The sequence below is a fragment of the Prionailurus viverrinus genome, chromosome A1 (genome assembly GCF_022837055.1).
Source record: "Prionailurus viverrinus isolate Anna chromosome A1, UM_Priviv_1.0, whole genome shotgun sequence".
Taxonomy (NCBI): domain Eukaryota; kingdom Metazoa; phylum Chordata; class Mammalia; order Carnivora; family Felidae; genus Prionailurus; species Prionailurus viverrinus.
In genome coordinates this window covers 10,404,479-10,417,808 of record NC_062561.1, presented here as the reverse complement: position 1 = coordinate 10,417,808, position 13,330 = coordinate 10,404,479, and the positions used below count along the sequence as shown (strand labels likewise).

Below are 13,330 nucleotides of genomic sequence, written 5' to 3'. Positions count from 1 at the left end.
TTGGCACTGCAGTGGCAGTTTGCTTTGCATGTCACAAGCAGAGGACTTACCCCGGAAAAGGGCTCCCTGCAGCTTGCAGCCGCTAAACGTTCATGCTTGGGTAAAATGTCCTCCCTTGCATGACTCTGGAAGAAGCTGTGAGGAGAGGTCAAGAATGTTCCTCAGTCCCCAGCACTCAGTGCTGCAAGCTGTGCAAAGTCTGCGTTCACGGTCCTCAGCCTTTAGCCCTCAGCTCCTGTCTGCTCGAGTAGCTTTATTAAACAGCACAGGTCTTTCTTCTTGGCTGATTTAAATGCTATTCAAATCAAGAGCGAGTCCTTTGCTGCACCTAACTACCTGCTTTCAGGTTTTGTTAGAAACTGCTGAAACAGAAATTTCACTGAAGGTAAGAATTACCTCACTCTCCAACACCTAGCACGGTGGCCGGGATGTAGCAGGTGCTGGATAAATAGTTGAATGAGGACTGAATTTTGTAGAAGTTCCAACAAAAGGCTTAGGGCCATTTGCGGAACTAGTGTTAAAGGAAGGCTGCACTCAAAAAGGCAAGCCATCATTTGGCACAAGACTGTTGCCACCATTTTAACATAGTAAGGTGTTACGGTTGTTATCCCTAAAGCATTCAACAATTGTTATCGCCTGTCCCCTGATCATTATAACTCCTGAGGCATTTGTCGTATCTGGCAGCTGTAAAGAATTTAAAACTAAGGCTAAGTATCCTGCAACTGCAGGTAAAGCCTTTATTTTCAACTGGGGCTGATTCCAAATTACCTAAAACTTCTAAAATACTGCTCTATTCTAAAATATTGGGCATTGTTTGAATTCTAAGTTGAATTCGTTCTATTTATAAGATATTCTATTTTGAGGTGCTATATCCCTAAAGATATTGAACTTAGAGAAAATAGTTGAATATAGTCACGTGATCCATCATCTCGTTTTCGATACAGAGAAGCCTGCTTTCTACCACCTAATGAAACACTAGTGAATGCCTCTTTCAAGAAGGTTTGCCACAAGATAACTTAAAATTGGAGCAAAGTAAAACTTTACTATTAAAAAAAACCCCACTGCACAGATGGCATAAATCTTCCACATGGCTTTACAGACTCGAAGCAGGAGGAGATGTGTCTCGCTACGAGGCACAGAACACACATTTTTACCCCCGGTGAATTTACTTGCAAAACTCCGATTCCAAGTGAAAAATGAACGAGACCCTGAAACCCCGTGCGAAAACTACCACACAATCAAACGCGAAGGACTCCTGATTTTAGGAAATCTGCTAGTTTCAACGGACAAATGGACCTTTCTTCTCTGTATGCATGTCCATGACAAGACCCTGACTGCTCCTCTCTCCTCAGGGGAGGGCTAGAGACACACACCCCAAGGGTGTGTTATCATTCGTGCTTTGAAAGATGAGATATACGCAGAACTGAAAAGCAAGCCTCGCGGCTGCTCTCAAACAACAACATCTAAAACAGCCCGGAACCTCGCTATCTGTTCGACAGCCAGGGGGAGGGCCGGGGGGAGGGGGGGGGGGAGGGGGAGGGCAGCACCTGACTCCCGTCCTCTCTTTAATAATTAATCGAATCACACCATTCGGCGTGGCGTAGCGTTCTGTCTGGCTGCATTTTAATTCAAGCCTCGTGTTTTAAACGAGCAGAGCCTACCGCAGTACCCGGAAGCCTCTCTACTCGAAACGGCCAGCTACCATACGCTCCTTTCGATAAGTTTGTTCAGACTCGCCTCTTCTAGACAAGACGACTGCAGTAAAGATAATAGGGTGGGTGGCTGTTTTGTGTTTTCCGGTCTGAAAGGAAAAAAGTTTATTTTGAGGTGCTCACGAAGCTGTGAAAAGGAACTAAAGGCTGAGCAAACAGCAATTTTACCTCTTTAATCAGAGGAGGCTGCAGGAGGAGAGCATCTCACGACCCGCCACCTGATGAACAAACCAGTGGCTGCCACGAGACACTCAAGACACGCAGAGGAACGGCAGGGCCAAATGGTGCAAAGAAAGTTCTTTGCGTTTTCTGACAGCTCACGTCACCCAGTGGAAACACACATAACCCAAGAGGAAGTGAACAAGCAGAATATTAAAACTCCAGAGACCTTTTCCTTGCTTAAACATAATTTTACAGGCTATGCCTAATTTGCTTTATATAATACTTTTAAAGTTTCTTTCAAACCCCACTAACTGCGTGCGTCTCAAGAGTGTGTTGCTATTTCGATGGTGTCAATATGTATTTCTTTCTTAAGCCAAAAGATAGGATATATTTTTTGCTGTGTCCTAAGAATGCTTTATTTCATTTAAATCAAAATCCAGGCACAAAGCAGTTACATAAACGTTGGTCTCACTGTTAGGCCAAAAAGGTACAAGATGTAAAATAATTTCTTTTTAATTTTGGGACTTGCCTTTATTTCCACTCTCCATTGAGAATATAAAAAATGAGTTCAGTCTTTATTTCCCTTGCCTTGACTGGAGCCTTGAAGAGAAAGTTCCATCCCTCATCCTGGATGTGGCCAACATTATAAGGAGCTGGGGTGGGGGGCATCGCTAGGGTCTGCTGCATCCAGGGGCAGGGCACCCACGTCACTAACAGTATAGCCGACTCTCGGTTTTCCAAAGATAAATATAGTCTTATCTGTGTTTTTCTTCCCCTTGTCGTTTTGCCTTTGTAACTTCACTGTTCCTACCACAAAGTGCACAGGGAAAGAAAAAAGAAAAAAAACCCACCCCAGTCTATATATTCTGTTTTACTGTACACTCTCATCCCTGTCCAAGCAGCTTGGTTTATCTTTTAGATCATCTGTGGATTTCAGTTCCTGGCTATCCCCATTGCTACTGAAAATAAAAAGCCTACTTTCCCACCTTCTGGCCAAGTCAAAAATGACCTTGAGCCTAGCAGAATGTCAAAATGAGTATCAAATACTATTTATCAAGTGTTAAGACTGTAATACATCCAAGGAGATTACACTATAGCTGTGCTGTGGCAGAAAGAATTTGGGATTTGGAGCCAGAAAACCCGAGTCCCAGCTCTCCTACTCAATAGTCTACGAGAACGTGGGCCAGTTGCGTCTTGTCCCACACTCTGATTTCTCTATGGTATCAAAGGGATACCAATGTTAATTACCACATCATGTGGAATTGTCAATATGAACGCAGACGATAGAATGTACGTAAAAAACACATTAGAAAATGCAGAAGAGGTCAGCAGAAGCAGTTACTATGGTGTTCTCAATGTAACTAATACGATTACTGCATAATTCTCTGGACCCACTGGTGGCTAGACTAGCAGCCCAAAAGGAGGAAAGGAGCCCCGTGGCCTAGCAGGCTCACTTCCATCAAGCAATATGGACATCAAAGTCCCTAGAATCCTGCTGCCTTAGACCACCTTTTCAAACAAACATCCAAGTTTAAAGATGGCTTGCCACGGAAAGCCAACTGTGAAAGCCTCATGCTACCTTTTAAGTCTCAGGCTGCAGTGTCCGCGGATCCAAATTCATAGCAGCCAATCAACGCATCCAGCTTTAGGAGGTTTGGTTTCAACGCTCCTAACAGGCTTTGAAGACTTGTCATTTTTAAAGACCTTTGACTTAAAATTCAAACGTAAAAGCGTTTGACGGAGATCTGAAAAGATGACCTCAAGCTTATGCCAACAAGAAGGCAATAAACTAGATCATTCAAAACTATTAAGTTAGCAAACTTTTTTTTTTCATTTCTGTAGAATATGAAAACTACAACAGGGATGGTCCCTAATTTTACTGCTTTACTGTCCGTTGAAAAATGTCTCAAGAGAGACTATGCCACCGTCCTTAACATCAATATTATGAAAGCAGTCACTACTCCCAAGTGCAGCTTCAAGATCAAATAATATCAATTTGAACATTTCTGCTGGCTTAAAAAAAATAAATAAAGCAGTCACCTCATTCATTTCCTTTGATAATTTTTTGTAAGATATGTCAAAAATTGTCCCCAAAAGCCCTTCCTGATTTTCAAAAAGGAAAAAGGGTATTAAATCTAGGTTAAATTTGCGAATCATGAAAATGTTGACACTATGTTGATTTTTAATAGCCTTTAGGACTCCTTGCATAATGAGTGCATATATTAGGCCGATTTAATAGGACCTGGCACTTTATGTGGCTATTTTAGGTAAACATGAATGTTTATAGTTATGTACTTTTAAGAAACTGTTCATCATAACCAGATTTTAATTAATGTCAATATCTTAATACTTGACTTCCAAATAATAATATTCTTTTATTTGGGAAATGTTCCCCTTTAAAACATAATTTGTAAGAATCATATTATCAAATAAATTATATAAATGAACTTCCCCCATAGCTCTAATCCCATGAAAACGACAGCTGGTTTAGAAATCTCTTCTACATAAATATCACACTCTTCATGAAATCGACAGTCTTTTCATGGAAAAAAATTAAAATATATGCTAAAATTAGAAAATGCAAAAGACTGTCTAATTTTCAATTTCAGAAAAGTGCAGCTTGAAATAAGGCGAAGAAAGAAAAAAAATTATGTCTACTTATATTTAGGGTGGGCTTTTTCTTTTACATTATCACCATAACTTAGTAGAATTCTGTAATGACACCAAAAACTTGAATAAAAACAACATTCGTCTGCATGCCAAGATTTCCTTAAGAAGGGACCACTGTGTATAAGCCACCTGCTGTCTTTTCCGCAACATAATCTTCTCGTGAGCACATACGTATCTTACTTTGAAAGTTCCAATGTGTGCATCCAACAGAAATGTAAAAAGAAGGATTAGTCTCCAAGAAAACATCCTTCACTGGCATTCTCTCACCTTGAAGTCCCCTCTAACATTCTTCGTACAGTTCAGAGACGGAGCATGGACAAAACAGGACGTTATTCTGCAAAATGGATTGTTATTCACACATTGTGTCCGAGATTACCACAGCTGAGATTTCCCATTTCCAATTTAAAACACTGCCCTGAACAGTATTCAGAAGGGCTAGGGACACTCATGTTTCAACACAAAACTATCCTTTCTAATTGATCTTGGTGACTGAAATGGTATGATGAGGAGTACTAATTAAATAACTGCTTTTCACTTCAATATATGTGTTCATTCTCCCTTTCTTGAGTTTGTATCTGCTCTGTACTTTTTTTTAAAGGCAGCTTGGATTTGAAAAGTTCAATAAAAATGAATGACACAAAACCTACTTCTATCACCATGAAATTTCTTGCATGTTTTTACTGCGAAAAATATATCCTCTTTCTTCACTGGATGTCCCTAAAAGACAAGAAAACATATAGGCACATATGAGTCTATGTTACATGAACATCCACATTCACACCCATGTCAGATATCACATGCTATGGAGGTGAAATTCACCGACGTCAAGGGTATCAAACCTGTTTCCGGGGTTCAGTTTTAGGGAAAAACAGGAACTGTAGTTGAGCTGACAAGGCCTCTGACGTCAGCCAGACCTGGGCCCAAATCCCAGACTGCCCTATACACACTGTGTCACCCAGACAACAGTCTTCGGCTCTCAACTCAGTCGGCTCATTTAGAAAATGGTCAGAATAGCTACCAGTCAAGCTGCTTTTATTACTCCATTTATTAAGCACATTATAGCTGCCCAATAAATGTTAGTCACCTTCCCTTTCCTCTTCCCAGCTGGTGAAGATTTTGACAAAGGGAGAGAAGCAGGAGGATGTGTTAGTGTAAAAGAGGAGCTGACTCCCTTCTGTGGGCTGGTCTTACTTTGATGTTGGAAGTATTTTTATGGGCCCTGTATTATCCACCCAAGTCTAGGCTACAGCAACATCCTGTCCTCTGCCAAAGGCAGGACTACTTCAAACACTTGGGGGGGGGGGGGGGAGGGCAATAACAGAGCCCTGAGCTGGCCCAGCCCAAGCTGACCACTCAAATGAAAGGGAGCACACAGGCAGACTGTGGACAGCCTACACTCAAGGCCAGGGATGGCTTCGTGGGGGTCTTCTGAGCCCTTTATTATCTCTCTTAGGCCTTTAATAATATTCAGTCATGACTCAAACATCATTTGAGGGTTTAGAGTGACATCTAAGCACAGCTTTGGCATGTCACTCAAGGCACTAGGAGGCTGACCCCACCAAATTACCTAAAAGAGCATTAAAGAACGAGCAAACATCATGTCTACAAAGATAGGCTTTCCCCCTCAGGGACTGAACAAACATTACAGATTCTTCCCCATTACTGCAGTGTGTGTGTGTGTGTGTGTGTGTGTGTATACCTATAAGGCATCTTTGAAAATGTAACACACAGACTTCCATATGACTGACTTGGGAAGAACAGACAACAATTGAGGATGATGCATATATTTGCTTTATGAGGAAGAATTCAACAACCTAGTGAATTTCAGGAGTCTTCAGGCTCATCCTGGGGACTGAACCAAGGGTATGTCCATAACAAGTCAGTTCATTCTGAAAGTTCTGAACAGTCTCAGGTGAGATCAAATCAAGGTCTCCAGCCAAGAGGAGATGGGCTTGAGGAAAAGGCTTAGGTATTAACAGGAAATGTTTGAAATCACCCTTCTAGGAATATTCTAGTAGATATTCCAGTAGACACATGCTGTATCATCAAGAGAAATGACTCCAGGCGCACTAACTCTAAAGAGCTGTGGCAGGCAGTTCTGCACAAAGGCTCCGGAATGAGTCTGTGCGGTCACAGTTCCCACTCCCGCTCCCCAAGACGCGCTGTGTGACCTTGAACAAGTACTTCTCAGTATGTTTCTCTTCTCGTGCGTCAAACAGGGTAACAACAGTGCTTACCTTATAGGGCTGTTATTAGTAGAAACATGATATGTAGTTTTTACCTGGCACATAACAAACGTTGGGGTTTTTTCAATATACAGGTAAAGTGCTAGACAACATCACGCACAGCATGCAGATTTTCCTTTGATATGCAAGAAAGTCTTTCTTCTATTACTTACGCAAAGTGGTAGGAAAGAACGGAACGTGGTAGCACAGTAGGCATTCACAGCATCTGTACAAAACTCGGGCACCGAAGTAAGGGGACGCCCATCCCCTTTGTCCCAGATATAGAGGGCAATCTGTCAGGACAGGAGACAGCAATGAATGAAGGAACTCAGCCAACACCACGACTGTTAGCACGAAATCTCTCAAGGGAAAGCAGACCACCTCTTCTACAGAGCATTCAGACTGAACCATATCAATCTGTCAATATTCAACAGATTTATTTTTTTTACTTCTAAAAATAGTAATCTCAGGTGGGCCAATCTCATCTTTTTTTTTTTTTTTTTAACGTTTATTTATTTTTGAGACAGAGAGAGACAGAGCTTGAACGGGGGAGGGGCAGAGAGAGAGGGAGACACAGAATCGGAAGCAGGCTCCAGGCTCTGAGCCATCAGCCCAGAGCCCGACGCGGGGCTCGAACTCACGGACCGCGAGATCGTGACCTGGGCTGAAGTCGGACGCTTAACCGACTGAGCCACCCAGGCGCCCCCAATCTAATATTTTATTGACAGGAATCCATATTCTGACCACCAAACAATTCCAAAGTCGTCATAAGCAACTGCAGGGAAGCTATTTTAGGGTCTGTCAAATACTGCCGTGAAAGATGAAAGAAAATATAACTGGGAGTCTGTTTTTCTACAGTGTGGTAATTATATACCTTGACTAACCAACTTGTTGAAAACATCTAAAACTGTTGGATAAGATATCTTCAAAATGATTTTAAATGGATTGCTAAATTGCCACAAAAGTATGGAACTTGTGAGGACAAACATGCAAAAGGAAGAGCCTGGGGATAAGGACAAGAAGGGTAATTTTCCTCAGTAGATAGAGGACTCTGGTGATGCTGTTTCTGGTAGGAGTTAAAAAAATAAAGACTATGATGCAGCTAAGGTGGGAGGTATCTGAGAGCAAACCCCACTAGAAAGCTAGGACTTTGGAGCTAGATGGAGGGGAAAAACCATTTCCAGATCTCCTTTGAGATCCTGTCATCAAATCCCAAGCTTCCCTAATTTGTGCCACCAGTGTGGGCCAAAACACTTCAAACAGCAGTAGAACCCTCTAGCAGCAGGGAAAGCAAATGCAAATCATTCCCGGGGAACCCACACCCTTAACGTAGGACTCCAAGGATTACCACAGATACGGTTCCAAGCAAGACTGCTCAGAGGAAAATCATAAAAAGCACATAAGACATGAGCTGATGACCCAGAGCCAGGAGACAAACCTTAATCAGACCAAAAAGACTGCAGGTCTTGGAATTATCAAACATAGATTACAAAATTACTGTGTTGAATATATTTTCATAAAGAAGTAAAAACTTTCACACGTCAGCAAAAAATGTGTTTAACGATCATATAAAATAAGCAAATTTGAAAAAGAAAGGACTAAAACTTTTAAAAATAAAAAAACAATTGAAATGAAAAATATAATGGTTAGGATAAGTAGTATATTAAACACAGGTGAATAAAAAAAAAATAGGGAATTAGGGGCACCTGGGTGGCTCAGTAAGTTAAGCATAGGCCTTTGGCTTGGGTCATGACCTCGCGGCTCGTGGGTTCGAACTTGGCATCGGGCTCGGTGCTGACGGTGCAGAGTCTGCTTGGGATTCTCTGTTTCTCTCCTCCCTGCCCCTACCCTGCTTGTGCTCTCTCTCTCTCTCTCAAAATAAATTTTAAAAAATTAAGGAACTAAAAGATGAAGGTCCCCAAATTATCAAATAGCACAGCAGAAACAGAGGGGGGGTGGGGGAAACATAAGACAAAAGTTCAGAGAGCTAGCCCAGATCCGGGAGGCGATAGCAGACAGAATGGGGATAAGAACATACTTGAAAAGACAATGGCTGCGAATCTCCAAAATTACGTAAGGGTCAAAGAATCCCAAGCGAGATTTTTTTTTTTAAGTCTACATCTAGACATCTCATAGTGAAACTGCAGAACGCCAAAGACAAAGAAACAATCTTAAAAGCAGGCAAAGACAAAGGCAGATTACCTACAAAGAAGCCACATGAGACAGATGTTTATTTCCCACAGCAATTGCCACAGCAATAACAGAAAAGCCAGAACACAGTGCAGTGACCCCACTGTGATGAGAGAAAAGGACAGACAACCTACGATGGTAAACACAAGGTAACTATGTTTCAAGAACAAAGCTGACATAAATGTTTCGTTCATTTGTTGTTAAGTAGGCTTCAAACCCAGCGTGGAGCCCAACGCAGGGCTTGAACTCACAACCCTGGGATCAAGACCTGAGCTGAGATCAAGAGTCAGATGCCAACTGAACCGCCCAGGTGCCCAATGGAAGTGTTTTTAAGGGAAAAAAATGAGAATTTATGACCTCACTATTAGAAATTCTGAAGGACATGCCTCAGCAAGAATAAAAATGATCCCAGAAAATACACAATTAAGCTCATACAAATGTTAACTACACAAAGATAATATTTGAGGGGTTAAAAAGATGCTGGACAGCAAGAAGTATATAAATTGTGAGGGGGATAATCAGAGTTCAATTATTCTAAGTCCCCTGATTTTTTTTTAGGTGATCAACTAGCCATTATTAAGAATGCATGTTAAAATATTTAAATGAAGGTACAGTAAGGCAAGGTAAGTACCAGTAAGGTACAGATACAGAGACTGAACTTCCAAAATAGCAGAGAAGGACAAAATGGGAAAAGAAACAACAAAAAAAAGACATTTTAATTTTTTTAATGTTTATTTTTGAGAGAGAGAGAGCACAGGCAAGTGAAGGGCAGGGAGAGGGGGGGCACAGAGGATCTGAAGCAGGCTCTGTGCTGACAGCATAGAGCCTGATGCGGGGTTCGAACTCACGAACTGTGAGAACGTGACCTGAAGTCAGAAACAACTGACTGAGCCAGCCAGGTGCCCCAGAAAGTAAGGAAGTTTTAAAATGAGCCAGATAAAATGAGGGGCAAGGGATAAAACGAAGTGTTGGGAAAATACCATTCAAATATAATGGTAATCATGTTCAGTGTAAATGTAAATTTGCTACCTGATTTAAATTTTTTTTTCAACGTTTTTTTATTTATTTTTGGGACAGAGAGAGACAGAGCATGAACGGAGGAGGGGCAGAGAGAGAGGGAGACACAGAATCGGAAACAGGCTCCAGGCTCTGAGCCATCAGCCCAGAGCCCGACGCGGGGCTCGAACTCCTGGACCGCGAGATCGTGACCTGGCTGAAGTCGGACGCTTAACCGACTGCGCCACCCAGGCACCCCCGCTACCTGATTTAAAGACAAAGACTGGCGGGGCGCCTGGGTGGCGCAGTCGGTTAAGCGTCCGACTTCAGCCAGGTCACGATCTCGCGGTCCAGGAGTTCGAGCCCCGCGTCGGGCTCTGGGCTGATGGCTCAGAGCCTGGAGCCTGTTTCCGATTCTGTGTCTCCCTCTCTCTCTGCCCCTCCTCCGTTCATGCTCTGTCTCTCTCTGTCCCAAAAATAAATAAACGTTGAAAAAAAATTAAAAAAAAAAAAAAAAGACAAAGACTGGCAAACTGGAAGAGAGGAAAAAAAAAAGATATGTCCTTTTTAAGAAAAAGACCTCTATGCTGAGCATAGAGCCTGCTTAACATTCTCTCTCTCTCCCTCTGCCCCTTTTCAGCTCACATGTGCACATGCTCTGTCTCTGTCAATCAATCAATAAGGACACAAAGGGGCTGTAAGAAAAAGATAAGAGAGAATTATGAACCACACACCAAAAGAAAGCTGGTAAAGAAATATTCATAACATTAAATACACATTTAGTTCACATTAGGGCAAAGAGCATCACAAGAGATAAAGGTAAATTCGTAAGAAGACATAATGATTGTAAGCCTGTATGCATTGAGTTAACAGACTCTCAGAGTATAAAAGGCAAAAGCTGGCAGTTACAAGAGGAGACACTGGCGAATCCACCATTATTATGGAAGATTTTCTCATTCCTCCCTTAATAAATGACAGATCAAGCAGAGAAAAGTAGAAAGAAGGAAAGGAGGAAGGAAGATTAACCTATTAGATTAAACCTACTTCTCCTTTAATCTAATAAAGAGAATATTACACACACACCCCCAAATTAGAGCATATACACCATTTACTTCACTTATGAAAAGGAAACATGAACTAGGCCATAAAGCAAACCTAAAAATATTTCTATAGACCACAACAATACCACGTTAGAGATCAGTAACAAGACGCAATAACAGCACACACTGATATGTTGGGTCACAATGAACAATGTATTTTTTAAAGTGGGTCACAGTCAAAAAAAAAAAAATAGTTAAAGGGCCTCTGCCCTAGAGAAACACCTGCAGAGGATTGTCTTAACACGCATCCTGCTCATTGAAGTAATGATTATAGTAGCAGAAAAGTCATGGCAATCCAGAAGCCCACCACCAGGAGAATGGATAAGGAAACTGATATAGTCATAGGAGAGACTACTGCAGGAAGTGAAAATAAGTTCAGGAGGGCTGCACGCAGCAACACGGATGAGTTTCAAGTCAGAACAATACTCCTGGTGCAATTCTGTTTACATGAAGTCCAGAAGGATACAAAACTGCATGATATGGGGGCACCCGGGTGGCTCAGTCAGTTAAGCGCCCGACTTCAGCTCAGGTCATGATCTCCCAGTTCTTGAGTTCAAGCCCCGCATCGGGCCCTGTGCTGACAGCTCAGAGCCTGGAACCTGCTTGGGATTCTGGGTCTCCCTCTCTCTCTGCCCCTCCCTCTCTCACACTCCATGCCCCCCTCTCTCTCTCTCTTTCAAAAATAAACATTAAAAAAACTGCATAATATGTTATTCAGAGATACAGTCATATGATGAAAACTATGAAGAAAAGGAAGAGAGAATTCAAGAAAGTGTTTAGTGAGAATGAAGGGGACACAGGAAAGCTGCATTCAGGTAGTCTCAAAGCGACTGATGATGGGCTAGCTCTTAAGCCAGGAGGTGGGCTTTTAGATATTGTGACTGATCTTCATACCTTTCACGTGGGTTAGAAATATTTTCTGTGTGTGCTTAATTTTTAATAGATTCCTGAACCTGGGTATCTATACCAAAGTTGACTTTTCATTAAAAATATCTAGGCAGGCCTGCACTTTCAATTAATCGTTCTTTCCTTTCTATGGGAGAAAAGAATGATTTTTTTACATGTATGTTTCTCCTCAAATAGGCTATTTCATCACATTCCAACACCTGAGAAGGTAAGGTGCTGCGAGTGCCCTTATTTGCTCCTGGCAGCTTGCCAGGAGCACATGTCAAGGTTGACCCCACCGTCCCATGTACAGATTCCTGCAGAAGGAAAGCTGGGGCCGTTTTAGGCGGTGAGATGCGCCTGTGAATGAAACCCACAAAGAAACCTTCTTAACAATGATTCAGGAATGATTCATGATGGGACCCCTGCATCTAGGACGACGGGTCACAGATGTCCACTAGATGCCAGGGGTGCTGGGGTCCATCCAGGCTGGCATGCTGCAGCTGCCTGCTTAGGGCCAACTGCCTCAGTTCTGCCCCAGAGGGCCAAGGACAGGGACACGACCGAGGCATATGTACGACCAAAGCACCGAATAAGACCAAAGGTACTTTTGCGACATCTGTGCATGTTTTTAGAAATCCGCCTCTGCACTCATCCACCTAGCTTTAAAAAAAAAAAAAAAAAAATCAAGAATCACAGATGCAACCTTTTCCACTGTTCCTTCTCCACCTACGTGATGAAAGTGAGTTTAAAAAGAAAGACCTAATTTGCTGGAGAAGAATTACGTTGGTGGGGAGAAAATGTATAAATGCATTGGGAAGGGATGCGCTGGTAGGGAATCAAAAACACCTTTTATAGCAAAACACGTGAATTCTCAGTTGCTACAACTTTTCAAAAAGAAAACAAGACGTACCTCATGTTTTAAATCTATTGTGAAGTCGGATTTCAGGGATTCACTCCTTAACCTCTTGGTAAGCCTAGAAAACAGATACAATTTGAGGCCGTTTTCTTTTTTGTAATCAGAAGAAGCATGGAACAAGAACATTCTCGAGGCCTTCTAATGTTTGAAAACAGATACAAGGACACACTGTAACATAAAATTAAGAGTTTCACATTCCCTTGAGGCAAAGCACTTGTGGAAATGGAATTATTTGTTGACCAGGAAACGAACACAAGCCTTTTTGCAAATGGAACATTCATTGTTTCAACATCTGGCAAATAACGTAAATACACTATAATAAACTAAATGCCTTAAAAACAAAGCCACAAAGTTTGGTGACTCCTGATAATCTTGACACCAAATACTGACAGAGAAGAGAACAGAAAAGAAAAAAAAAAAAAAACTTGCATGACAGAGAAACAAAAGTTGCTACTTTTCAGTCTCCTTCTT

The 13,330-nt window shown here is 41.9% G+C and overlaps 1 protein-coding gene across 3 annotated transcripts in view; it reads right to left on the bottom strand.

Annotated features, from left to right (window-relative positions):
- The window catches only part of B3GLCT (beta 3-glucosyltransferase), a 120,298-nt gene that overhangs the window by 45,777 nt on the left and 61,191 nt on the right, over window positions 1-13,330 (bottom strand). For all 3 annotated transcript variants that reach the window (XM_047861820.1, XM_047861812.1, XM_047861830.1), the window contains 3 exons: window positions 12,854-12,917; window positions 6,943-7,062; window positions 5,192-5,261 (listed from right to left, as the gene is read on the bottom strand). In XM_047861820.1, the coding sequence (XP_047717776.1) occupies window positions 5,192-5,261; window positions 6,943-7,062; window positions 12,854-12,917 (254 nt within the window). The remainder of the gene's footprint in view (window positions 1-5,191; window positions 5,262-6,942; window positions 7,063-12,853; window positions 12,918-13,330) is intronic.